This window comes from Gavialis gangeticus, unplaced genomic scaffold, assembly GCF_001723915.1.
Source record: "Gavialis gangeticus isolate Ggan-Ray unplaced genomic scaffold, GavGan_comp1, whole genome shotgun sequence".
NCBI classification, from domain to species: Eukaryota; Metazoa; Chordata; order Crocodylia; family Gavialidae; genus Gavialis; species Gavialis gangeticus.
Window position 1 is genome coordinate 2,043,627 of NW_017728992.1, and position 26,870 is coordinate 2,070,496.

The window sequence follows — 26,870 nt, forward strand, 5'->3', positions numbered from 1 at the left end:
TCTTCCTTCCCTTAAAAAAAAAAAAAAAGTGCACAATCCTGTGTGTTAATAGACAAGGATATGAGAGATGTAGCTGGTAGGAGTGATGAGAGGCACCTACAGAATTCAAAAAGAAAAAGCTTTGGAGGGGACAAGTGCTAGGTTCAAATTTCTCTCTCCCTCTCAGCCACATCAACTTTTCACCGGTAGTTTGAGCATAGCCAGTGACTTAACTCATTTTTCATTGGAAACATTAAACAGAGTTGTTCAGTAGACTGAATTCTTTTTTATTGTCAAAAAGAAATAAGTGGCTGTTGAGTTGAGTCATAAAGTATATTTAGAACTGCAACTGCAGATATGAGAGAGAGAGAATTCTAAGTGCAGGGAAACTTAAGAACGGAGAAGGGTTGGAGGAAGAATGCAGTAAATATGGCCAAACTAAAAAGAAAAAATGTATAACTTTTCCACACAATTTTCCACCCCCATCTTTTTACTACAAATCATTTTCCCACAAAGCACACCTGGGCTACACAACAACAGCCTGCTAATTTTTACTGCTACTACATTAAACAAGTTGCATTTCACAGGCCAGTGTTCATTTTACAAAGGGTATCTAGTCATCATTAGAATGTTTAGATCACCTAATGCTGCTGATTTAAGTTTTGGCAGGCCAGAAACAAGGTCTCTGAAGGGTACGCATACACGTACAAATACATCAGATTCACCAGTAACGTAAAATGGGGTAACCTCCGATGAAACTATCCAGCAATGGATATTACCTAAAGTTTACAAAGTCTGAATACTATCAGGGATACTTCCATATACAAGAGCGCTGCAGCTACAGAGTTTAAATTATATGCTCCTCCATCAGGAATAGATGATCTGCCACATTTGCTTCGTTTAAAGGCCTTTACAATAAACTTCCCAATTTAATAGACTTCCCTGTGGCTTCACTTTACAGCTTCTTTGGCTGTAGATTTAGAGTTACACTCACACTTGAAATAAGCTGACCTTTGAAGACCAGGCCATTAATGCAGCACCTTAGATACTGTTAAAAATATGTATAGTTTTTATGATGTCCATATTTGCATGTAGAAAAAGTGTATTATTTCAAAGCTAAAAAGCAGGCCAATAATAAGGAAAGTTTTCAATGTTTTCTTGTTCAGTGTTAAAAAATAAATTACTTTGAACAAGAAAGAAAAATGTAAACAACAAGAATAAAACTTCTGTGTGAAATAAAGTATTGAAAAGAAAAGGTTCCTAACAAGCAGATAGGACAGATTCATAAAATAATTATGTGATCGCTCTGAAAAGTCATTCAAATGTGATGAAGTCCAAGGTTTTTTTTCTTCTCGGTCTTAGTTACATATCCCAATATAATACTATTAGACTCAGAGGCTACTAAAAGTAAAACTAAAAGGCAACAGCAGGTAGATTAATAGATCAATAACTGTCAATTCCCAGCTGTGCATGTGCTTATTTCTATAGCCTTGTGCGAGTCATTCAAGTTTGTTTTCACTTGTATTTTGCTTCTACGCCCTTCTCCTCTCCACCCTAATCCACAACTAAAATACAATCCACTTTAAATCTGTCAGTGTTTTAAACTCAGACTTGCTAGTTTGGATGGGATATTGGGTTACAGCCAGGGTTTCACATTCAATAGGCTGATAATGCACACGCTTTCACTGTGAAGATGGAAACTAAGATCACTTGTGGCCTGACAATCTTCCAGTACCTTCTCAAAATTCACCCTGTGTGCGCTCAGAAAGGCAGACAAGTTTTCCCACAGTTCACTAAGACATATAAAAACATCTTGGCTTACTGCAGCACAAAGAGCAATGGGGAAACCCCCCCAGAAATTCTAGCACTACCAATGATGGCATACCTGGTGTTAGGGCATTACAGCATGTTTGTTCTCACTTGAACAAACTCTGCTGTGAAGAAAACCTCTCAGTTCCTAAGCCTCATTTTATATTGGGTGGACACAGCACTGTTATGAAGGTTCTAGGAGAAAAAAATGCATCAAGAAGATTGCAAAGCTCTTAAGATACCACAGTGATGGGAACTACAGATTCTTCATCCTCTTCTGCAAGTACTTATTTCATATTCAACCCATGCAACTACTAACTGAAAGTCATTATCCTTATCTCCACTTTCCCCACCCCATACTTTCTGAGTTGATGATAGTTGTCAAATTCCATTAGAATACTACTTGGATTTTTCACCTGGGGAAAAAAAAAAAAACACAATAAAAACCTGAATGGGATCTGAGTTACTTGTTCACCCTATATTTAGGCTCTTCTTCCGGTCAGATAAGACACAAGGGGAAAGTGGGAAAAATCAAACTGGTTCTATCCTAGACCAAGGATGCATTAACCTTCTACATCCATCTCTGCCAAAAACAGCAGGCCAGCAAATTTGCTTGATGTTCTGAAGGGAGGTTTAGCTTCCCTACCAGCAAGTGTGCAATATTCAGCTGCAAGGTATGGCAACCCTCACAGTCAACAGCACAAACCCTACATTCTACAGCACACAGCTCACATTATACTGGGGTAGTGGAGGTACAGAGAAGGGAAGAGATAGCTTCTTTCAAAAGAAAAAATTAAAGTGCGCTCAGCAATGTCTCTCTCTCCACCTGTCCCAAGGTAACGTGCCCTGTGCCACGGCTCTGATATCAGATAAGTGCCTTGGACATTCCTTTCATTCATCTGTGCCACTCCACCACAGAGAAAGTAACATTTTATCCACAAGAGAGGAAAGAAACCTACAATAAAGTATCTGACACTAAATTAAGTAATCCTATCATGATTTATATAAAACAGAAAATCTGCCTCAAGTGTACAGTATAATTTTCACCAAAAAAGTGACTCTAAAAACACCAACAGATTTACAATGCTCCTATTGACAAGGCAAAAAGATGAATCTTCAACTGGATGCCCAGCAAGCTGAATTCAAAATCTGCAAAAGTCAAAGAGGGTGGAGGTCTTTCCTTCTCGCCCACAAATCATCAGTTAGGTCCTCACTGACACCTGTGCAACTTCAGTATGCTCGTGAGGACATAACTTTTTAGGTCTCTAATTGAAATGTTGAAATTAATTTTGCTAATGGTGCACATGAAGGAGTAGAATCCACCTCCCCCACTTCTGCACAACCACTGCACAACTAAACGGAATAAGTAAAACCTTGTCTTTGACAAAGTTAATCAATGACAGGTAGAAGTAAGAAACTGCTATTTTTACATTTTTCAGAGTAAACTGCATATTAAATAAGTTTGCTCTCTCAAAATTAAGCTTGCAGTGAAGCTGCTGCACTATGACATTAAAAGTATCCTGATTCGTTATAAAAAATAAGGCTACAGCAGAATATAGAACACATTGTTGAACTCAAAGAACCTATTATGAAAAGATTATGAGCGTGTTTTAATGAACAAACAAAAGCAGCTTTCTACCGAGTATTAGATTTTGGTCATAATTTAAGAATACCATGAATTTGTCTTATGAGGAAGTTGGTTTAAAATTATAGATGCAGTCCTGAACTCCCTTTTTCTCTCAGCATATAATGGATACCTCCCCCACCCACCAGAGATATTCAGACTGTCCCCTCTTCCTCAATTACTTTATCAATGATAGCTTGCTTTTTATCAGGAATTTCTAAATTTATTCAAGAGATAGGTACTTGTTAACATTTACCTCCTGGTTACAGTCCAGATAAGAAATTATTTTTCCTAGCCTTTAAATGCAGGTAAGAATTTTTAATATAGCTATAATATAAATTTAAATATTACATCCTACAATTTTTGTTGTCATTCTTTGTGCTTCCCAATTGTGCAACTACAGATGGATAATCCAGACCTGAACTAAAAGATTTTAGTAATCCCAGACTAGTCCCTATTCTACATTAATATCTGTTTTCTTTTGCTTTTTCTTCTTTTTTTAAATCTTTCAACCACTACAGCCCCACTAATTACCTAAATATCAAATAGAATGAGTTAGTTTGGATAACCAAGGCTTCAAACTTGACCTATTTCATCCTACAGTTATATACAATTGAAGTACAAAGTTGTTCTGGATTCCAGGGTAAAGAATTTCTGAGAACTTAAGGAGATTGCTATGGCTTCACTGGGTGAATGGGGACACAGGATCTGTGCACAATTACTCAGAACATTTTGGCCACTAATTAAAGTCTGAAAAAAACATTTAATCAATGCCAGCTAATTTGTGCTTTCTTAACACCTTCACAGAGATTTGACAAGCATACTTGCCAGCTTTTTCCTTGCCTGCCCATGCATGAGACAGACTGATCAGGAACAAAGTTTTCTAAGGTGTTTCCAGTCAGTAGAGAAGCATTGTAGTTTTACAGAGCGATTGCTTCCATGCTCGCCTACCTTTAAATGCTTCCATTAGTGTTTAGGAGTCCTGCACATTCTCTCAGGCTCACAATAAGCAGGAGCCTTCAGAGGAGTTTCCATTGGTCCTGGGTAACCAAATAATAAAGAAATATTGCTTCAGGACCATAGGCCTGTGGTTCAACTAAAAGTTACGAATAGCAGCAAAAAATGGCTGGAGGTGTAGAAAAATGCCTCTTCTTTGCCATGTACAAAAGATTTGCTGTTTCTTCTCAGTACAAAGCAGAAGACACTGATTGGTCAAAAGAAACATCTTAGTTGCAGCATTCTTGAACATGCTGCTTTCTTACTTTCTTAATAGAGATGTTGAAAATAATGGCTAAAGAAACCATTATAAAAGGTTCTCTCTGTTGCAAGCAGTTCAATATAAAACAAGCACATGCTGAAACTAGCAATCCCACTGGCATCTTGTCTGCTGTGAGCCAGCAGGCGAGATGAGCTCCGGAGACTACACAGTACACCAAAAGGGACAGCTCACAGCTGCTATCACACAGCATTGTGGGACACTATCCAATCAGTCCACAGTATCTAAGTTAGATACAGGAAGCCAGCTAGATTGACAGTGTTGTTGAGATAAGGATGGACTATCTAGAAGACAAAAAACAATCCCTAACCCCAAAACTATAGGTTTAACATGGACAGCAGCAAAACTTTTTTGAAGAGTATTAGATGATACCAGTACATTCAAAAACATTATACAGAGAGGAAGAATACCTTTCACTGGGGAAGTTGTGGGGCGGACAAAATTCTAGAGATGACTATACACCCAGCAGCAAAATGTAGTGAAAATGCATCCAGATGTAGCACTATGGTTGAGGTTTCCCAGTGTCAAACCCTTCTGTCCAAGATGGACCATTTAAGTGCAAGATCTATTTTGGGGCGATTTAACCCTTAACGCTATCTGCCTCTGCCTTATTTCACAGGTATCCTTCCTTGGAGTAACTGGTTTCCTCAATGACAGAACTGTATCATCACTATCAACCTTCCACTGCTGCACCAGACAATGCAGAGTGCTGGGGGAAAGCCTCTCAGGTCTTGGATTCTGAGGTAAATGCTTGGCATTTGGTGCTCTCTCAGAAATGACATCCAACAAGTATTGCTTAATCCAGCACAAGTACTGCAGAACAGCACAGGGAATTAACTGACTTGAAGGATGGTATAGTTGACTACACAATCAGCCTAGCAAGGATACGAAAGGATGAGACCTCAGAAGACTATTAACAATGTTAATGCCAACTGCTATAACTATTTCCTCCAGAGTGAACTTCTGCATTTAAGCAGCTTGCTTTTAGCAGCAGCTTTTAGTCTGCCACTAAAATCCACTGCTTTCCTACAGTGGATTGTTAAAAGGAGACTGGCTTACTGGGCACAATACCCAGATGCACAGGCGACTGGTAGGGTGGGACACCAGGGGAGGGGGCACATGCCGCCCCCCGAGATTGGTCCCAACTCAGCACCAGTCAGGACAGGGCAGTTTTTTGCTGCACAGGCCAGCGGTGTTTTGGCAGGGGGGGGGAGGGGGGGGCACTAAGCCACAGCTATTTACAGCTAATTTACAGGTTGGATGTTGAACTGGTTACTATCAAGTTCTAAGTGGTTTTTTAAAATGTACTTGCCATCTAAAGAAAAGAATATACCCATTAGGTTTCCAAACCACATACCTTGGGTGCAGCAACTATCAAATATTTTAGCTGTTTTCCTACAATTATGCAGCTTAATATCAAAGTGTAAGACCTCAAGAAATCCTGACTAACACAGGGAAACCATAAGAGGGGAGCATCCCTAAGGACAGGGGCAGGCTGATAGATGAAACTTACTCTCAAGTCCTGTTTACTAGGGACTTGGTCTGATCTAGGTATAGTTGAACTAGCCTCAAATACTTTGGGGCTAGTTCTTGTTGTAAACAGTCCATAGTTCCAGCAGTAATTCTCCCAATCTAAAGTTTAGCTCCAGTTTTAAAGAAAGATAAAAAGCACTCATTTCAGCAAAGCAGCAGGCAAGCCCAGCTATCACAAATGAATGGAGACCTGGGCCCAGGATTAAATTCTCTCTCATGCACACACATACAAAGGCAGTCATATTGCTGAGAGCAGCAACTGGTGATTTCCGGGTATTTACCTGGCATCAATTGTAATAAACATCTATAGACAAGAGACCATCTTCTTTTTCCCAAGACCTAAATTTAGCCACTAGCTATAGAAGTGGACCCCCTGCAAAGTGTACCTGACTATGGGTTTATATTCTTTGCTAAGCTTGCTGCTTATGATAACCTGCAATTTCCCCCCCACTTTTCCACCATTACACATTCTTAGAAGAATAAAGTACTGCAGTATTTCCTTTCCCAGAGATCTGTCCTACTGATTCTTCATCTTCAGAAGCTTAATTGAAAATAAGGTGAAAAACAAGCTATTAAGATCTTCTTTTCAAATCAGGCAAGTTTAAAGCTCCATTTAACCCAATGTCCAAAATACAGGAAAAACAACCACCTCCAAGACAGTAAAAAACAGCAACAATCACTCCAGCTATCAAGCAGGAGAGCTTGATCTTGCTGACAGAATTGGACAAAAGATACAAACTGATCAGAGGGCGGTGTCACTAATATTATATCCTGGGAACCCTGCTTTAAGCCATTAATTCAATAGAACTAGTATACTCAGCACATCCTGCACTCCATGCCCAAGTATTATATACTGCAAATTGACTGCCACAACAATACAGACCTCTACTGGGGTGCTAAAAGCATAAGTAGAAGTTATACACAGTAATATTCTTTTTGCATTAGACCATGCACAGCATTCCAAGATTCTAATCCTGTATACCACAGCTTTGCTAACTAATTTGTTTTTGATGCGGCTGTATGTCTAATTGTTTTGTAAAACTGACAATAGCGCCATTAAGTTTTAGGTTATTTAGGAATGTGCTCGTGATTTCAAATAGACTAAACACTGATGAATGTTTACAGGGGGGCCTGGTGTGATGTCAACTTCACATACCAGAAATTAAATGGCAAAGGGTTTGGGTAGAATTAAATACCCTGGTTAACCCAAAAAAGATTCACAGAGGTGTTAAAGCTGAAGAAACAATGCAAACAGCAAGAGACTGAGAGCACGGCTCAATGTTAGACTTCCGAGATTTTTAGGGAAATCTTCCACAGGCATAGTTATAGAACTGCTAGTAGGAATAGGAGCTGCTAGCAGTAAAGATAATCAATACTTTACCTAGAACTTTCTTCTGCAAGATTAGACAGCACACATCAAAATGCTTTTAAGTTTTCTACAACACCATTTCAATCCCCATCACCAGCAGGAAAGTACCTAAATCTGCCAGTATAAATACATGCTTAGTATTCAGACAACTATTATGCTTTAAGATTTCAGCCCCATAGCCCTAAAGGAATCCAGCCTTTAAATACTTTAGGGGTTGTCTGTTTGTTAATAGGGGATGAAAGGGAGAGGGAAAATGAGTACCGATTTTTTTTCCATAAAGGAGCATCTCAATTGGACAGATAAAGATGTTATCATGGATATATATTGCCAAAATGAAACAAACAGGCTAACATTAAAAAATATAGACATATTTAGTTCACCTAATAAACACAAATCCCCCCAATATAGCAGTCCTCCTCCTTAGTGAGTTGACCGAACTCATTTTCCAAAGTGTTAATTACCCAGATGTTATAGGTGACAATCTTCCATGCCAACCACTTCTCAAAGTAAGCCAAGTCAGGTTTTAATTGCTACCAGAATGAAAGGGCCATCTATAATGGTTTCTAACTGGACAGATACAGATGAATATTGTCTGGCTCTTACTTTTAGCCTGGACAATTCTGGAGACTGGAAAGCAAAGACAAGTCTACACCTTATCTTGCCAGTGACTGCTATGCAAGGTCAGTGCTCTTCCTTGTGACAAAAGATGTCTTTCGTTGGCCAATCCCAGGTTTTCTATAGAACCCACGTTTTCTCCCTAGCAGTCACTACACCAGTTCTTTATAAATACCTACTCTTCCATTATTCCCCTACATCACCTTGCCATGTAAGACTTGAAAGAAACAATGGGAAAGTTCCTTAACAACAATTAATAGAAAAGAATCACATCTCCTGCTGTTTTTACATCTGCTTCAGCCATGTCTGTTTCATTTCAGTTGCAACTTCCAGAGTCATAACCAACAAGGACTGTGCAAAGTGATCCTGCATTTAGAATGAATCGGCTGTTCCTTTAGGAGAAGAACAAATACAAAATCTTTGGTGACTTTCAGCAGAATTGAGTTCCTAGAGGTTCTGCATCTGGTGGGGGAATATTTGTTGCATCTAGTTGGTGATGCTAAGCATGAAATAAAAGCAACTGGATCCTCTTGGCAAAAACTGATAAAAAGTAAGTTTGGGTCAATATACAGCTTTGCTTTAAACATAATCAAACAGTCTCAATTGTTGCAGGGGATGGGAAGCAGGGGTGAGGACAAGGAAGTATGAGAACATTGGTCTATGGCAGTTGTGTCACCGTCCCACCATTGTTTCAATCCCATCCAGTATGGATTTAGGCCTGAATGTTGAATACAGTCTATATGACCAATTTTCCTCTAGAAAGACAACATTCAAATGGCCTGTCTAGACAGCTCTTGATGACTGAGACTGTAATTGATTACTCAGTTATGGGTCGTGACACCAGCAGTATATATAAGTAGGTACTCTAACACTACAAGTCTACAACAGCAGATCGAGGCTTTTGATAAGGGGCCTGCAGGTAGAATCAGGCCCTTGGTCTTCAAGGCCAGTGCTAAGCAGCAGGCACCACTGACTGCCTACCTAGGTTGACAGGAGCTGGGCAGCCCAGTTCCATCAGGTTCAGGCCTTCTGTTTCTACAGATCATCAGAGTGAAAGATGAATTGGGGGTGGGGGGTGCATAGGAAGGGGAGGGTGTGTACCACCATACCCCCTGGATTTGCCCCAATACCCCTACACCATAAAAAACCATCCACCAGAGGTAGCTCTGAGACAAGAATTTTGCCTCCTTTTGTAGGGTTGCAGATCCTTTTGCTGGTGTGAGAATATAGAGGCTGGAGAGGAACATAACTTATCTCAATATGGAAGTGACATGCTTGTATACTACCTTTCCCTTGAAAAAAGATTATTTTGTTCTGCTGACCTATTTATGAAAAACAGTGCCACCACAGAGTTTATACCAATAAGCTAGAGGGAAGAATTCCTCAAACAAATGGGGGTTTTGTTTGCTCCCTTTAGCGAGGAAGAAAGGCCAGTTTTTTTGTATGGAACCCAGGAGCAGCCAGGGCCCAACACTGCGGGACAACAGGTGGGCACACATCTGTCAATAGGGGAACCTGGGTTTCCCTATTTGTGGAAACATGTTGCAAATCAGATTCCCTGAGGAACAGAAGAGGAGAACCTGAGTTTCCGTTTGCAGACATGCCTCAATTTAGATTCCTGAATGCTTACCTATGCAAATGTAGGAACCCAGGCAGGCACTGCCTGGGCATCAGGGGCTCATTTCCCTTCATAAAGCAAACAAACATCCACTGCAAAATAACAGTGCAACGTTTTTGCACCAGTACTTGATGTTTGTCTTGCCATGGAATTGTTAATGACAGCACAAAAGCAGTATCTGTTTGCAGCCTCCAAAACAAATTTTCTATAGTAAAGGGGCAAACCTCCATTTTCTTTCAACTGGAGCTTCTGGCCCTTTTCTCCACAAATGTGCCATGTTGATCAGCTTACTATAGTTCTCTTCCTTGAAATATTTTTACTAGACAGGATATTTGCTGATGTTCTTCAACTGATGACCAAGTTTGCTTATATTATTGGTGACGCATACTGGTGAGACACATTATACACTATAGCCTAATTCAACAAAGTTCTTTTAAAATTTGGTTTCTGAAGCAAGAGGGAGGCAAGTGAGATTATTTTAGGAATAATGTTTTGATATGAAACTTACTCCCTGAATTTACTGCATGACCAAAACACTTCCTTGCTTACTCCCTTTTGTAATGGCATTACAGAATATCAATACAATCTAGAATTAAAGAACTAAACACCACAAGGAAAAGTTTCAGTAGCAGACTAAAAAGTTTCTAATTTTTAATTCTACTGGAAACAGGACTCAAGAAAAAGCTACCGTTAAAATTCGGTAACTGCTCTGGCCTGGCTACATAAGGTTCCAACACTAAATTGACCCTTTGGAGATTTACCTCCCTCACTTAAACTCTGAACTAGCGCAAAAGAATAGCTTAAAACAATGCCAGAGTAGGGGAGAATGCAACGTTTGATTAACTAAATTCCAAGGATGATGTTGTTGTCCAAAATCATTTGTTAGAGCAGGAGCTGAAATAGTTCCTTACATATGTTAATTTAGGTGTAAAAAAGCACAACAAAAAAGTTACATTTTAAAACACATTGAGCATACCAAATTATGGAGGCATATTCTGAGCACAATGTATATTCTTAAAATACTCCTTCGCTATCCTGCATTACATATATATTGAGTCTCACAGAATTTTCAGTTTCACTTAACAGTTGTCAGGCTTAGTAAATCTTAAAGGTGTTTGTATGGGGGGGCGGTTATGACCATCATAACAGTCAAAAGTTATTCAATGTGTTATAAACTTAAAGGTTCCAGGAACTGGGGGACATTGGAAAAATGAATGCAGAATAGTGTCACAAAAAGAAGGCTTTAGCAGTCTAACAAGTGATTTAAGATCAAACATCTGAAATGAATGACTGGAGCAGAAGTGTCAAGTTTGCCTCACATCTTCCACCACCAGTGTAAAGCTTTAGAGAGGGATAAGTGAAGAAGCTGTTGCCATATCCCTCCTTCCTTCAAATTTAATCTGTCACTAGGAACACATCCAGTACATCAGCCTCTCCGCCAAGCCCTTCCAACCAACTAGTCCAAGGATGGGAAGCTTCCTTGCCCCCTCCCCTACCCAGTTCATCTGGGCTAGTGCCTCATGGGCCTGATCTGGCCTTGAAGAGTTAACTGCTGTGGGAATCAACACATGCTGTTCAGCCCTCCATTGCTGACCTGTCTCTATATGCCAGAATTCAGCAGGGGGCCCTGGCTCCACTCACCCTGCCTCCAAATAACCAGCCCCTCCAGGAGCCATGGGGCTGGATTCAGCCTGGGAACCTTCTTTGCCACCCCAGAACTGGTCTACTGCCAAACACGGTGTTTCTGGTACATCAAAATAGTCTAATTATTTGTATATATCAGGCTCAGTTGCCACATATTAGAAATATCTGGTGTTCTGTGTGGCAGTCCAAACATTTAAATTACGCAGAAATTCAGTACGTTTCTACAACTTCATGGCTGCAGAAAGTAAGCCTTCTGAGTGTAACCTTTGATTTTCAACCAAAAACATTAATAGGACAGAACATTTCAAACAAAAACAATTTTTTTTTCTGTTAACAGAAGCATACAAAACCATTACTGTGAAAGTGCAAGTCATTTCAAGTGTTCATGTAGTGACCTTTATATTTTCCAATGATAATGTCCAAGCTTGGTTTTTCTGCAGGTTTTAAGAAAATTTAAAAATATATGTTGTTCAGGTCCTGCTCAGATGAACTAGGCCTCAATTGTTTCTCTCAGCTCATGTAGTACCATGAAGGTAAGGCAGCATTTAGTCCAGGGTAATTTTGTGTCTAAGTCTTAAGCTATGCCCCCTCTCCTCTCCCCCAATACAAGCACCTATGTAACTGCAGTCTTCCTTGGGCTTATTCAGGTGTATTGATGAAACAGACAAGCACAGAGGTCTTTAGTAAGTAGATAATGTGAACAGAATTTGAAATTTAAAGTTAAAACTTCAAGCTGGCATAAAGTTGCAAAAATAATCATAAAAATGGAACTTGGTTAACTACTGATGTGGATGGGTGGGTAAGGGGGGGAGGCGACGGGAGGATATAGTGAAAAGTAATTTAAATTTACTCAACAAGCACAGTAACATCTCCACATAGGTGACCGAACTTCTGAAAAGGGGTTGCGCCTTGATTGCAAGTAGTGACCACGGAGGTCCCATTGACATCACTAGGGTTCCAAGAAGTTTGAAGTCAAGAGGGTTTTATAATTAGTAGATGTGACCAAGAGACAAAGCAGGTCTACCAGGGGCATGACTTTCCAATTCACTTTCCAGACTACAAGAATTTTAAGTAGTTCTAGATGTAGGCATTTTTTTAAACTTGATTATATTAATATGTGACGTGAAATATTTATTCATGCTAGAATCTGGAAGACAAGTTCTTTGGAAGCAGAACTATTTTATTTAAATAATAAACTGCATGCTCTTTAGACTGCTGTATTAAATTGCAAATTCTCATTCTCCCCTCCAATCCAGAAATTTTATATTCTTACACTGTTTCTTTTCAATGCTCAGAAGTTTCCTAGAACAAACTGAAATACATAAGCACAACTGCTGCCACTGAAGTTTGCCATGTAAGTCACCTCAGTTTGTAAAGCGCACACAAAAATTAATCCTTTACATACCTGGAATGATTGCTCTCCTGAAGATGTCTGAGGTATCTTCGCTCATTTTGGTTTAAGGCTCTCAAGCTTCTGGCTTGAAAAAGCCAGGAATAAGCTGTTTAAAAGCCTTACAACACAATTGTAGCTGATCTCAGATATATCAACAAACCAATGCCTTCATTTAGCTCATAGTAAATAACCTTCAAAATAAAGGCACCCACAATCTAGTGGAGAAGAATGGATCTAACATATTATTTCAGAATTTTTAGTAGACATTAAAGAGGAAGCCACAGAATAAAGCTTCAAAAATGCGACTCAGCAGTGACAGAGCCAGCTAAAGTTTTTTAAATTATAAACTAAGAAATTATATTATGAGGTTTTTGCCTATTACCACTCCTTTCTGGTGGTGTTCTTCATCTTCTACCTAAAGATTCTAATGCTTTACCCAACTGTAACAAATTAACACCTGGAATTATTATTTTAAGATGGGAAGACAGACTCAGAAAGTGTGACTTGCTAGACTTATTTAATGGATGGTGGTACCAATAACCAGGCTTTCAACTCGGGTCTTCAAACGTTAAAGCTTGTATTTTAGGCAACATGCCATTACTACAACTGGCTTCATTTTATTTTCCGTGTGCATGAAATACAATACCCTGGTTTTTGTTGAAAGTCTGGAATGGTAGAGTAACAAAAGCCTGAAACCTGATCTAATATGCTTTGAGTAATCAGCTACGCTGTTTAATGTTTATGAGACACGCTTTAATATTAAGGCTCTTGTAATGTATTAACAAGTTTCATAAACATATTACAGATACGTTAGTTTGTTTAAGCAGGAGTAAACCTATTGTTGAATTACTTATTAGCACCTTACCTACTTATCCTTACAGCCAAGTAGGAGGTACTGTACTTATTTTGCACACTGAGAAACCCAGAAGCCTGCGCAATGCACTGACTGCTGGGACCATCCTTTGCCAGCATGTACGGGACCGCAGCTCTACCTTAGGCCCAACATTTCAAAACATTACTGAAGTCTTCCAAGCTAGAGGTGGCAAGTCACAACCTGATTTTTCCAGGGAAAACAAAGTTCTTTTCCCCTTAAATTACATGAAGCAAGCTCTTTGAGAAAATTATCCAGGACCACATCTGCAAGGGACCAGCAGGGGAGATTATGCTTAGGGGCAATCAACATGGGTTCATTAGAGGCAGGTCCTGTCAGACCAACCTGGTTGCCTTCTATGACCAGGTCACAAAAGCCTTGGACACGGGTGTCATGGTGGACCTAGTCTTTCTGGACTTTAGGAAGGCTTTCGACACTGTCTCTCACCCCATCCTCATTAAAAAAAAAATAGGAGACTGTGGTGCTGACGCCTACAGTCAGATGGGTCACAAATTGGCTGGAGGGCCGCTCACAGAGTTGTGGTGGACGGGTCTTATTCGACCTGGAGGGATGTGGGTAGTGGGGTTCCCCAGAACTTGGTCCTTGGGCCCGCACTGTTCAATATCTTCATCGGCGACTTGGAGGAGGGGGTGAAAAGCACCTTGTTCAAGTTCACAGATGACACTGAATTGTGGGGAGAAGTGAGCACGCTAGAAGAGAGGGACAGGCTACTAGATCTGGATAGGTTACAGAGGTGGGCAGATGAGAATAGGATGGGTTTCAATACAGACAAGTCTTGCACCTGGGGAGAAAGAACCAGCAGCATATCTACAAGTTGGGGAACTCCCTTCTCGTCAGCACAGAGGCAGAAAAGGATCCTGGAGTCACTATTGATTCCAAGATGAACATGGGCCACCGATACGGGGACGCGGTCAGGAAGGCTAACCGCACCTTGTCGTGCATCCATAGACGTATCAGGAGCAGGTCCAGGAAAGTCATCCTCCCCCTCTGTGCAACATTGGTCAGGCCTCAGTTGGAGTACTGCATCCAGTTCTGGGTGCCGCACTTCAGGAGGGAAGTGAATAGCAGCAAGAGAGTCTAGAGGAGGGCCACTTGCATGATCAAAGGGCAGCAGGGTAGGCCCTATGATGAGAAGCTACAGGACCTGAACCTATTCAGCCTCCGCAAAAGAAGGCTAAGAGGGGATCAGGTGGTCACCTCTAAACTTGCCAAGGGAGACCAGCAGACAATGGGAGAATCCCTGTTCCCCTGAGCACTACCGGAAGTAACAAGGAATAACGGCCATAAGTTGACAGAGTAGATTCAGGCTAGACATTAGGAGGCACTACTTCACAGTCAGGGTGGCTAGGATCTGGAACCAACTTCCAAGGGAAGTGGTGCTTTCCCCTACCCTGGGGGTCTTCAAAAGGAGGCTAGACAATCACCTAGCTGGAGTCGTTTGACCCCAGCATCCTTTCCTGCCCACAGCAAGGGGTCGGACTTGATGATCTGTTTAGGTCCCTTCCAACCCTACCAACTATGAAACCAACTATGAAACTATGAATTCAAAAAGACCTTAAGAAAAAATTGCGGGGTAGAGAGGGACGAGAGATTACATTTAACAAATAGGTCACCAACCTGTCCATAAGTAAGTTTAGTGAGTGTAGCCCAGTTCCAAGCACATCTCATGTATAACTAAGTGCTGCATAAGAACTGTAAAAACAATCCTGTTCTTCAATTTAGTTACTGACTTACCAAATTTACTCAATTTCAAGATGAGATTATTTTTCCTGTTTAACATTGGAGAAAAAAGACCCTCATCTTGGAAACCAGTACAAAGGCCCTTATCTTGGAAACCAGTACAAAGTGGCACTGTGGGGGAGGAGAGTGGTGGCAGCTAGTGTGACTCCAAGGGAAGAATGGGCCTCCCCCACAAGGCTGAGGGCCAGGCAGCAGGCGGTAAAACTGCCTATCACATTGCACTGTCTCCACCCTGCCTCCCTCCCTACCACTGCTTTACATGCTGCAGTGGTGGTGAGGATGAATTGAATTATAACAAAGTTAAATTTTTTCTATTTATTGGAGAGGGCTACCCTAAATTAAGAGCAGTCTTGGACTTGGATACATAATGGAGAGTAGGTATAACATGGTGCTCACTTTCAGAAAAAAAATATTTTGATTAAAAGATATGGTCTAGACCAGGGGTAGGCAACCCCTTGGAACAGGTGCCAGAGCATGGCATGTGAAGGCATTTTGCTTGGCATGTGCGCCTTGGGACAGATGACGGGGAAGGGGCTCAGGCTGTGCTGCCACAAGGATCAGACCCCTTGCGACTCTCCTGCCAGCTGCCCCAGCGTGCCAACATCTTACAAGTCGAGGCTGCAGGTGGTTTTGGCACTCTACCCAAACATGTGGCTGACCCCTAGTCTAGACACAGGCTCCCTGTCAACTTAAAGATACTCAATATTTGTAGCTCTTAACTATTTTAAACCTATGCAATTTGGAGCTCTGAACTACAAACAGACCGATTAGTACATTGGGGGGGGGGGGGAGGGGAACTAAAGGCTGACTTCTGAACGGATGCCTATAAGTGCTTTTAGATACTTTTCTATCACCGCACAACATCTACAAGGGAAAACAAGACATACTTCCAAACAAGTTGACAGGACAAAAACCTGAAAGCTTCAAGAAACTTTAAAAAAGAAAGTATGCTGATATACTGTCTGAATAATGTGAGAATAGTCATATATAATGCTCAGCGATCAATACTGACACCACTACAGTGGCCCCCCAAAAGCAGTGCTTTAAAAAAAGTGAAAATCATTAACTGGGCCTTGATTTCAAAAACTAAGATAAACTTTCCTTCTCTACATAAAAAAAACAAAACACACACACAAGAATGCAGTATTTGGGCATTAATGCTATTAGTTACCAAGACAGGTCTCTCCATTACACAAGCCCCTATTCTTCCCCCTGGCTAGACAGAGGCCTCTAAGTGTATAACTAATTCCATGAGACAAATCATGAGAAAAAAGGAACAGAAGTACACCTATGTTAATAACTAGCATGTCAAGGGAAAGCAGCAAACATTTGATAACTCCAGTTAGTGCCCACTAGAACTCTTCTTAAAAAGACATTAGAGCTGGAAGGGACTTCAGAAGATCAGAGTCCAGCCTTCTGCCCCAGGGGCAGGAAGTCAGCTGGGGTCAAAGGATCCCAGCAAAATAGACATCCAAATGTTTCTTAAAAGAGTTCAGTGTAGGTGCTTGCACCACCTCTGGAGGGAGTCTATTCCAAGCCTTAGGGACTCGGACAATAAAGAAGTCTTTCCTTATGTCCAGCCTAAAACGGTCTTGGAGGAGTTTGGAGAGATGTACTGACAAGGGAAAGGAAGACAGCCTCCCAGTCACCCAGACTCCCTTGAACTGGCATCTCCTTCCTAATTCAGTAGACAATTTCATCAGGGCCAGATTTACCAGAATGTCCCAGTACTTTGTGGGGCTACAGATGGGATGTGAAGTAAAACATCCTGGGAAAAGTGCAGCCAGAACTTCAACTAGATGTTCCTGGAGAGGCAGAAGAGGGCTGCAGGCAAGAACTATTATCAGGGTCATGTATTATGCCACCTCATAAGGCACACAATTGTCATTTTGTGACAGGAAAAATTGTTTTTAATGCAAGAACTAAAGATCACCCAAAAATAATCATGAAATGGTCCCCATGTTCCTGAAAAAGATGAAGATTATAAACAGGTATTATGGAGAGAAAAATGTATAACTAAGCTCTCAATGCTAGTAATTTGCTTAAACTTGGGGATTGGAGTGGAGATTCAATTAATTTGGCTCATTGCAAAATGACCCACTTCCAGATCTGGTTTGGGTAGAGGCGAGGCTTCTTGCCACAGAAGCTAGAGCTGCTGCTGCTCAACCACAGCAGTTCCCTCAGCAGGGACGCAGGAGTTCAAGTAACAGACAACTCCTTCACTACTGACAGCTGCAGTGACAAGTCCCCTAGGTCAACCCTCCCTCTCCCCCTATGAGATGGATCTGGGCACGGGTTGTACATTTGACAAACCTGGTTTAATCTAACCTCTGAACATTTTGATTGAAATATAAAACTAATTATTTAAGGGACTGATTAAAGGAATTTTAACATTTCATTCTCAGGGAGTGGTGGTGAGGAAAGAAAAAATTAAAATTGTGCATCACAATTTTACAGTCTCAGACAAGGGCAAATTGTCTCCTGGCCTTGCACCACACAGAGCAACACAAGACATCCAAATAATACTGTCCCACATTTTAAAATATTCATCCAGAGGTAAGAACCTGAAGTCATGAAAACGGGACCTTATACCAAGTGTCTTCTGTTTGCAAGTAGCACAGTATATACAAATGAGAAACTGGACTGAATCTTAAATCAGCCCCTCTGAAGTGTTTGATATGACGTCAGCTTACACACAAGTTTGTCAATGAAAAGGAAAACTAAGTGGACTGTGGAGAAATTCTGCTGCCAGAGGTAAAGGCAGCTGTCCAAAAGCCCAATGTATGCCACAAGCCAGTTCATAAGCAATTCTTGAAAGCAAATTTCCAAGGCACTGCCTATCAGCCAGCAGCAAAAGTTGATAGCAGTTCAGATTCTAAGCGTGTTCAGAGGAGGCATGAACACTGATGTCATATCATTCATCTCATCTGCTATCTGAAAGGGTTAAAATAAATAAACAAACAAGTAACAACCAGCCCAGTACTGCCTCATGATGCAACCGGTTTTGCTTATGCAAAAAATGATCCGAATAGAGAATGATGTTTCCACAGCTTGTGTGTTCAGTGTAATCTTTAGTCAGGTTCCTTTTACATGGCTCTCTGATGAAATTCTCATTTAATACAATCTTTTAGCAGTTTGTTTCCATTTGGCTGGGGGGAAGGCACAAAAAACTTAATATGTGATTGACTTAAAAGGGCTGCTAGAGTATTGCTCAAGTAATTTTTCAAGCTCAACTTCTATCTAGGAATGTCAACAGATTGTAAGACACGTCTGTTTCCTCCCTAGATTTGGAAAGGCAAATTACTGATGCTATTCTAAGTTGGTGAATCTGGGTCATTCACTACACAAGTATTAGCAATACAACTGCATAGCAAAGTTTCTTGCTAATGTATGTCCTTGCCTCAAAGTACAGGATATTCAAAAGCATCTTAGAGTAAGGATTTAGGAAAGAAGTATTATTTAAGTGTATGAAAGAAGTCACTTTAGTTTGGACATGGCAGCCTGTTTGTTATTCCAATTCTTTTTTCATTTGGAATCTAACAACACCTTAGCTGTCTATCACATTCAATACAACAGATTGGCTTTTGGTAGTTCCATGAGGAGAAAAATTCTGCAAAGGCAACTCACTCACAGTCTCGACAAACTTGCTTACAAAGGACACCTCACTCTATTTGATAAATATTTCACAAATATTCTAAAACTAGAACGTTATTTCTGATGTGTCTAATTTGTTATTCTCTTGTTCAATATAATAACATAAATTCCGCTCAAATAGCTTTGACTGGCAATAGCACAGCCTTCTGAAATATTTCCTCTATTGCCCATATACTGTCAGATGCATATTAATCCTTTGTACTTTTCATAAACCAAATTACTATATTGTGTTGAACATGTTTCTGTAAGAGCAGAGGGAATATACTATTTAAAAGAAAATCCAAGAAAAGCAAATGTGTATGATTTCTAAAAGGGGGGGGGGCAGGGAAGGGACATGGCTATGACAAAGCACAAACAAAGATATGGTCATCAAGTTTAAGAAAAACGCTGACTTGACAAATGTGAAATTCTTATTGTGCTAGTGTTGACAAAAGCTGGAAATTCCTAATTTGACACTGTGATGTAACGTAATACTGCAACTTGATGTACCGTCAGAACACAAATACCTTGCTTTCTCAGCCTGTGATTTTCTCAGCTTTTCTGAACTTCTCAGCTTGTGACTTTAAAAGTCAAAGGACTGACAGACTTTAAATCTACTGGGAATGTCTGAACCTTAGTCCCATAAAAGGTGCAAATTTTACTCCAGCAGATTAAAACTTTTGTTAACTAACCTCCAGGAAGAAAACACTACATCAACACTTATCATCTCCTTTAGTCTTAAGAGGTGTGTTTGTGAAAAATATGGGAGGTATCAATGAAAAGTAAACCCATTCTAAAATGAGCAGTTATTGCATTTCTCCTTTCTTCCATTTTCAAAAACAAGAGACAATACAGGATTTTGAGTTTGATATTTATTTTTAGCAGGATGTGTGTACTAATGGATGGTGACATCATTAGAAGATACGTCCATGTCCACCACCTGCAACAGAAGCTAGATAGATGTTAAAGTAATCATACTGAAAGATGGTAACATGACACTACTTACCCACCATGGTATTTAAGTCACCTAGTAAGCTGCAAGGTTAGCTTTTGATGCAAACATACTTTACCAGCTGTTAAAATTCATCTATCAAGCTAATTCAATGCATACAGTACCTTGAATTTAATGGGAATAATCAAGTAAAAGTTAATTAAAATGTACCCGGTACAAATCCTCTTATATAGAAAAGGTACACATAGATATTGTTCTGCAATGAGAGAATATTACTTACCTATAATTCTTTTCTTAAGATGTCCCAATCTAGGCCTATAGATCCAGTAAATGACTAGCAAGAATTCCTGGCAGTTTCCATTCCAATGCTACTGAACTACATCAGTAGACACTACTGCTCTATTTATAAAACATTTTTTTGCAAACCAGAAGTATAAACTTTAAAACACCTCTCTGAAGGAGAGAGAAATATATCCATTTGTTTCCAACAGTGAAGTTTTTTACCAGATTTTTATAAAAGAACAGCTTCAGGCAAAGGTATCTAACCTAGACAGACATAAATGCTATTTAAGATTTTTGTTTGTTTGTTTAAGATTGAGCACAAGCAGGCTAACTCTGACCTACATCTAAAATACTGCTGCAAATAATCTGGTCCTAGAAATCCTTGCTAGACTGACCAATTAAGCTTCAGTTAAACCCAGGAAATTTATATAAATAGTTTCAAAAGCAGAGCTGGACATCAGGACTCTCAAAATAACTCAGTTTCACACAAGATGCACCAAATTAGGTCAAGTAGTTTATCTTCAGAATTTCCTGTAAGGTCAAATAAACCCGTTAGGACTTAATACACTGAGCAAATTGAGATTTTAATATTACTGAAGACCGCCTATTTCCACAGTACTCAATACTGTCCCCTTCAATACAGGTTAAGGTTTGTATCTGGAGAAGTTGTGCAATTCAACAGAAAACAAGCTGTTGGAGGCACACACCAAGAAAAACAACACCCCCCTAAGGTAGAAAAAAAATTGTTTTTTGTAATTTTACAACAAAAGAATTCCTGCTAGTCACACACTGGAAGTAAAGACTGAGGAGTGATGATCTAATATTTACCCTTAGGAAGAAATTTTAAACAAACTAAACATTTAATACTATGTTTAGTGAAGAACATATACTAACAAAAATTTTACGCACTTCCAACTTATGCTCTTTCTCTGCAAGGAATTCTTTTTGACATCGGAGAAAGTCTGACAACATTCGAGTTAGTTGTTTTCTATCATCTATTTCAGCCGCCAACCTGCCATTGTAATCCGCCAGCAACATACATGCATCATCTACCATTTTGGAAAGTTGTTCTCCAGATTCCTTATCTAAAGAAAAAAAGAAAAAAAAGTACAGCACCGCATTACAAAAACTCCTGTGAAGCTCCAACACTAATACTTCAATTACTGGATCTCAGGTCTTACCTGTTATTCTATCTAGCAAGGACACATCTTGGACTTCTACAGGCAATGAAGCTATCCGCTGATGAACAGCTGCATCTCCTGAGGCAGCATTCTCTAGTTCTTGTAATGCTCTAATGAGATCTGTAGTCTGAAAAAGAAAACCCCCCACATTATTAAATGAGATTCAGTCAACAAATCATGATACAAATTGTCAGCCATTTCACAAATTTACAGAATGCATCAGCCCAAGAGCATTTTGCCCAAGGCAGCCTTAAAAAAATAATATTCTCTCCCCATTGGTGAAGCAAACAGTATCATTACTACATATATTAATTCCATACAGATGAGCATTAGCATTCCCCATTTCAAATCATGTCCCGTTAAAAAGGGCTTCAGTTTACATTTTTAATTTGTGCAGCAGTAAAACAATAAAAAAAAAGTCAGTCAGTCTCAAGAGATGTGCATTTGTTACACTGAAGAAGTTAGTAACAAAAATGTTGGTGCAACAAGATTTACCAAGTCATTACCTCTAATACTCTTTTGGCCTGATATTCCCCTAGCTGCCTTAAAAACTTCTGGCAAGATGAATTACCATAACTAAAAAGTCAGAATTAGGATGACAATGAAGTGCCTGCATTTTCTTAAAAACAGAACATTTTCCCCAAAAATCAGCTCTCCCCAAATTGCGGTACACATATTAAGCAGGGAAAATTATTTTCTGCATGGGATAGAAGCCCCCCCACACCAATTCCTGTTCCATAGTGCAACAGCTGTGGCATTACTATTCAGGCAACTGAGCAAGTCGATTGCCTTACTAGCTCATTGTCCTTCACTCCGTCAGTTGCTAACTATTGTCTCTCATTTTTAATGGTTCTGATGTTCCACTAATCAAGCTAACCTTTAAAGGCAATTTTCCTATTTGCTCCTAGTTTCTCTCTCCCCCTATTTTATAGACTCTAGTTCTTTTCAAAATTAAAATCATAGATCCACTCATGAGGTGCGTCCAAACAAGTGTGAACGTGCCTCTTGCAGTGTCTCAAACTCCTTTGGTGCAAAAAGATTGCAAATTTGATAAATTGCAATCTTTACTGCTGCAAATTTGATAAATTTGCTCAAAATTTGGTATCTGGAGAACCAGGTATCAAAAAAATACCCCAGGGGAAAAAAGCGGGCCAGGGCACAGTCCTGGATTCTGCCCTGAGGCAGCCAGAGGCTCTGTCTTCCACAGGGATGCTCTAGTAGCCAGCCAGAGCATCTCTATGGCTGGCCTTTGCCTCAGTGCTGAAGCACGCCGCCTGCCTGTGTGGGGCAAGCAGCAGGGCAGGCTGCAGGGACCTGGACCCGGGCTCTGTTCCAGGTAAGTAGGGAATGGGAGGGGGGCCTGGAAAAGAGGGGAGTGGACCATGGGGAGGCCTCTGCCCCAGCCCAGCCCCCTGATCTCTCCCCAACTTCCCTCTCATTCCCCCAGCTCCCCAATCTCTCCCCAGCTTCCGCCTCATTCCCCCAGCTCCCTGATCTGTCCCTAGCTTCCCCCTCATTCCTCCAGCTCCCCAGTTTACTCCAGCTCCCAGATCTCTCCTCAGCTTCCCCCTCCTTCCACCAGCTTCCCAACTGCTCCCCCAGCTTCACCCTCATTCCCACAGCTCCCCAATCACTTCCCCAGCTTCCCCCTTGGACCTTGCAGGAGGGCAGTCCATGTGCTGTGTGGGGCAGGTGAGCCCTCTGGGGGGGCAGAGGACTCACCCCTCCTAAGTAGCTCCCCCACACAGTCCCCCCACACCGCTTCCCACCCCTCTCCTGCAAATCCTACATCCCCCATCACACACCCATTATGTGATAAGAAAACCAAAAGCAAACATCAAAACATATAGGTATTTAAAATGTATTTTATTATGATGATAGTGACACTTGTAGACTTCCAAATTGCTCTAACATTGTAAATATTGCAATAAGACATGGCCCAACTGATCTCTCTCTCCCTCTATATACATACACACACACAGGCAACCCGCCCCCCCTTAACACTGTTCTACTTAACGCTATTTCGCTATAAAGCTCATTTTAAATTGATACCCGATTTCACTTAGCACTCAGTGAGTTTCATTATAATGCTAGCGGTCACCATCTTGGGTCATTAAAAACAATTGCGATTGTCATCTTGAGCTGTCAAATATTTTCCTTTTCACTTAACACTTGTTTTGCTTAACATTCGCCTTTTCAGGAACCAATTAAGAGCGCTAAGCAGGGGTTGCCTGAAGTGGTCTTTTGTTCTAACTGGAAGAACATGGACTTTGGGGTATTTTAAATGGTGAATTTCGGATGCTGCTTCAGCAGTCCAGCTGCCATAAGGGGTAGTGTCCCCAGATACTAAGTGGCCGGGCCCCAGAAGCTCCTGAGAGCAAGTAGACCTGAGCTGTTTGCCAGGGCAGCTTTTTATCCTGCTGGGACCAGCACAGGTACTGAACATGCCCATGCAGATCAGTCTTCAGCAGCAGCTAGGCCCTCAGCTTTAGTTAAGGAGGAAAGGAAGGGTGAATCAGCTGAAGAGTAAGCTCTGATCCTGCTCTATGCAGCCTTAAACTCAGGAAATAACCTTTTTTCCTTCATTGCATAATATATTCTGGGACATAGGTATGCAACAAAATTTAAGTTGGCTATTGTGGAATCATACTTCAAACAGAAACATTGTTGACAAACTTACAATAATCCTAGTTTAATATATTCCTTATTTTACTGAGAAGGCAAGCTTTTGTCATTTTAAAGTTCTATAAAAAAACTAATATGCACATGTATTAAGTGTCAAATTTGCTGAAATTATAAGATACTTCGATATTAATGTGTCAGAACCAAGATTTAAAAGATACATATTTCAGGAAGCCCACAAATAAAAAGTACATAGTAGATTTTGGTGGACTGAATAATGTACACCAGAGTTGTTTAAGAAAAACAAACCTATATTTTTTAGTGTTCAATTTAATCTTCCTACTTATCCCCAGTATTTGGAGCTTAACAAGACAAAACTTTACAGGTCATTTCCTCTGGCCTATCAATGTTCCTTTACATCCTTAAGAGCACCACCCCAGAACTTATAATTACTGTGAATGAATGAACGAGCATCAGCATGAGGGAATTATTAGCAAAGCTAATGCATCTAACAGTGATATCCATCTCCTCTCCCTTCCCCTCCCCTCCAATATAATGGCATGTATAGCAGCTGGTACTTCTGGGATCAATACTGTCTGCACAGCTGAGAGCACAAGTGCTGCCTTGAGTTACACTAGCATTTGTTTTATTCAAATCAGTCCAAGAACTGAGGAAACAGAGGTGAGAGAAGCACTTTTACTTATCTACTAGCTATGTCAAGCGATGACCGAGATCTTAAAAGGAAGCCTTATAGCGCAGAGTGAGTACTATAAATTTCCAGTCATTGTAACTGTATCCCAAACCTTATGAAATATTTAAAGTTGTACATTTACATCTACCTGTGGAGGGTCAGTTGGAGAACTTCGGGCTGAACCGTTGTTGTCTTCAACTTGTATCTGCTCATACGTGCGCTTCTTACCCTTCTTGTCACCATCTAGAAATTAAAGGACAGATCCAAAGGTCAGTTCAAGGAACCATATATTAAAACAAGAGAGAAATCAACACCCTTGTGTTCACAATATACTTACACAATGCTTGCCTAAGTTGTTCTAATACATCGTTTTCATAAACAGACCTCTCTTCCCAGATAGAGAGTACTCGGCCAAGGTGCTTCTTACAACTCTCATCAGACTCACTGTTGCAAGGAAGAAAAGTAAAATCACCGCTAATAAAAAATTGTAATATACCCAGTATCAAACAATGCAGCCTTATGATGTCTTTTATCCAATAAACTGGCTTTACAAACGTAAAAATAAATCTAACTTCTGACATGCCCGTAAGAAAAATCTTTGTTCTACATGAAGAAAGCCAAGGCACAAGAAGTAATCTGTCCAATACCATGCAGCAAGTATGTCATGCTAAAGTACAAGTCTCTTGGCCCACAACTCTAATTTCACTATTGAAGAATGCATGAGAAAACATGATTTATTTACAGCACAGGTGCTCAACCTTTAGGCCCTGAAGGCCAGTGCATCTGATTCAGCACACATGGGCCAGGATTCCCCACAGATCCAGAAGTTTGGTGTGAGCATATAGCATAAGTAAATACAAAGGTTTACCTTCATTCTAATATGCAAAACAAAGATGGCTTACAGCTTTTCAAAATAAAAAAAAGATTATCTGCATGTAGACAAACATGTATATTAAAGAGATCAAAATATAATAACCATGTATTCACTATCCAAATGATATTTTTTTATTTATTTATTTTTTTTTAACTAAACTAATGCATAACAGGAAACTTTAAAAAGTATAATGAAGATCCAAATTAATGGTTATTTAATCAACACATATGAAGGTCACTGGGTAGATGAGAGGTTAACTTGCTAATAAATGTTTTCAGGGCTTTCTCCTTCATAGATGTATTCACTATTTAAATCCTTACCAACACTGCAAACAATATATTTTTCCCCATACCTGGAAACATGCTTAAAAGCCTCCACTATAACCGGTGCAAAGTCTTTTGTAAATTCTGGTCCTTTCCTTTTGCTGTTCTGAATTACATCATTGGCCAGGTATAGGAAAGTAAGCTTCCTGTTTGACTTTGCTGATAAAAAGAAAAAAATAAATAAAAGAGTAAACCAATACAGTAATACAAAGCAGTTACTGATATAAAACTATTTCTGCAGAATAATGCTGTAAAGGACCTATCTAAAAATACAAAGTTGCCTAGTATTGATTACCAATGGAAAAATATATACAAATAACACAGTTGCAGAGGAAAACTATATCATTATAATAAATCAAATACATCACACTTGTCCTTATCTCCTGTAGCAACAAATCTCCATTTTCCTTTAAATTGTTCCTTCAAATTCTATCCATCCCCAGCATCCCTATTAGGCTTCAAATTTAGAGGTGGAATGAAGTTTTTCCAAGTCACAACATTGTGAATCAAAGTATATCAATGAACTTGTAACCTTAGGAATGTTTGCCCTGTGTTACCATAAGAGACCTAAAACTACTAAGCAACTTAAGTGACTTATTCCCATTAAATGAGGCTTCAACTCCTAAACTTAAGCTATGTTAGGTTAGGTTTAGGAGTACCGGTACATTGCTAGACTGTCATTTACCACAGTCTTTATTAAATTATACTCCTCAGGGAAGCAACTGCTTTGCTTTTATATAGGAGGTGTTGGGGGGGGGGGGGTTTGTCCTAAAATTTTACAAACTATAAAATGTAAAAAAAATATTTTAAATCCACGGGT

At 40.0% G+C, this 26,870-nt stretch overlaps 1 protein-coding gene across 6 annotated transcripts in view; it reads right to left on the minus strand.

The window, feature by feature from the left end:
- The window catches only part of RPRD1A (regulation of nuclear pre-mRNA domain containing 1A), a 73,059-nt gene that overhangs the window by 31,536 nt on the left and 14,653 nt on the right, over positions 1-26,870 (minus strand). For 4 of the 6 annotated variants that reach the window (XR_002098102.1, XM_019520638.1, XM_019520629.1 and 1 more), the window contains exons 2-6: positions 26,080-26,209; positions 25,191-25,297; positions 25,002-25,096; positions 21,541-21,667; positions 21,269-21,444 (exon numbers count right to left, since the gene is read on the minus strand). Coding sequence is in view for 5 of the 6 variants with exons in the window: in XM_019520638.1 (XP_019376183.1) it covers positions 21,269-21,444; positions 21,541-21,667; positions 25,002-25,096; positions 25,191-25,297; positions 26,080-26,209 (635 nt within the window). In the remaining variant the exon portion in view is untranslated. Of the gene's footprint in view, positions 1-19,977; positions 20,078-21,268; positions 21,445-21,540; positions 21,668-25,001; positions 25,097-25,190; positions 25,298-26,079; positions 26,210-26,870 lie in introns of those variants that run through there. The other 2 variants (XM_019520658.1, XM_019520653.1) reach the window with 2 other exon arrangements.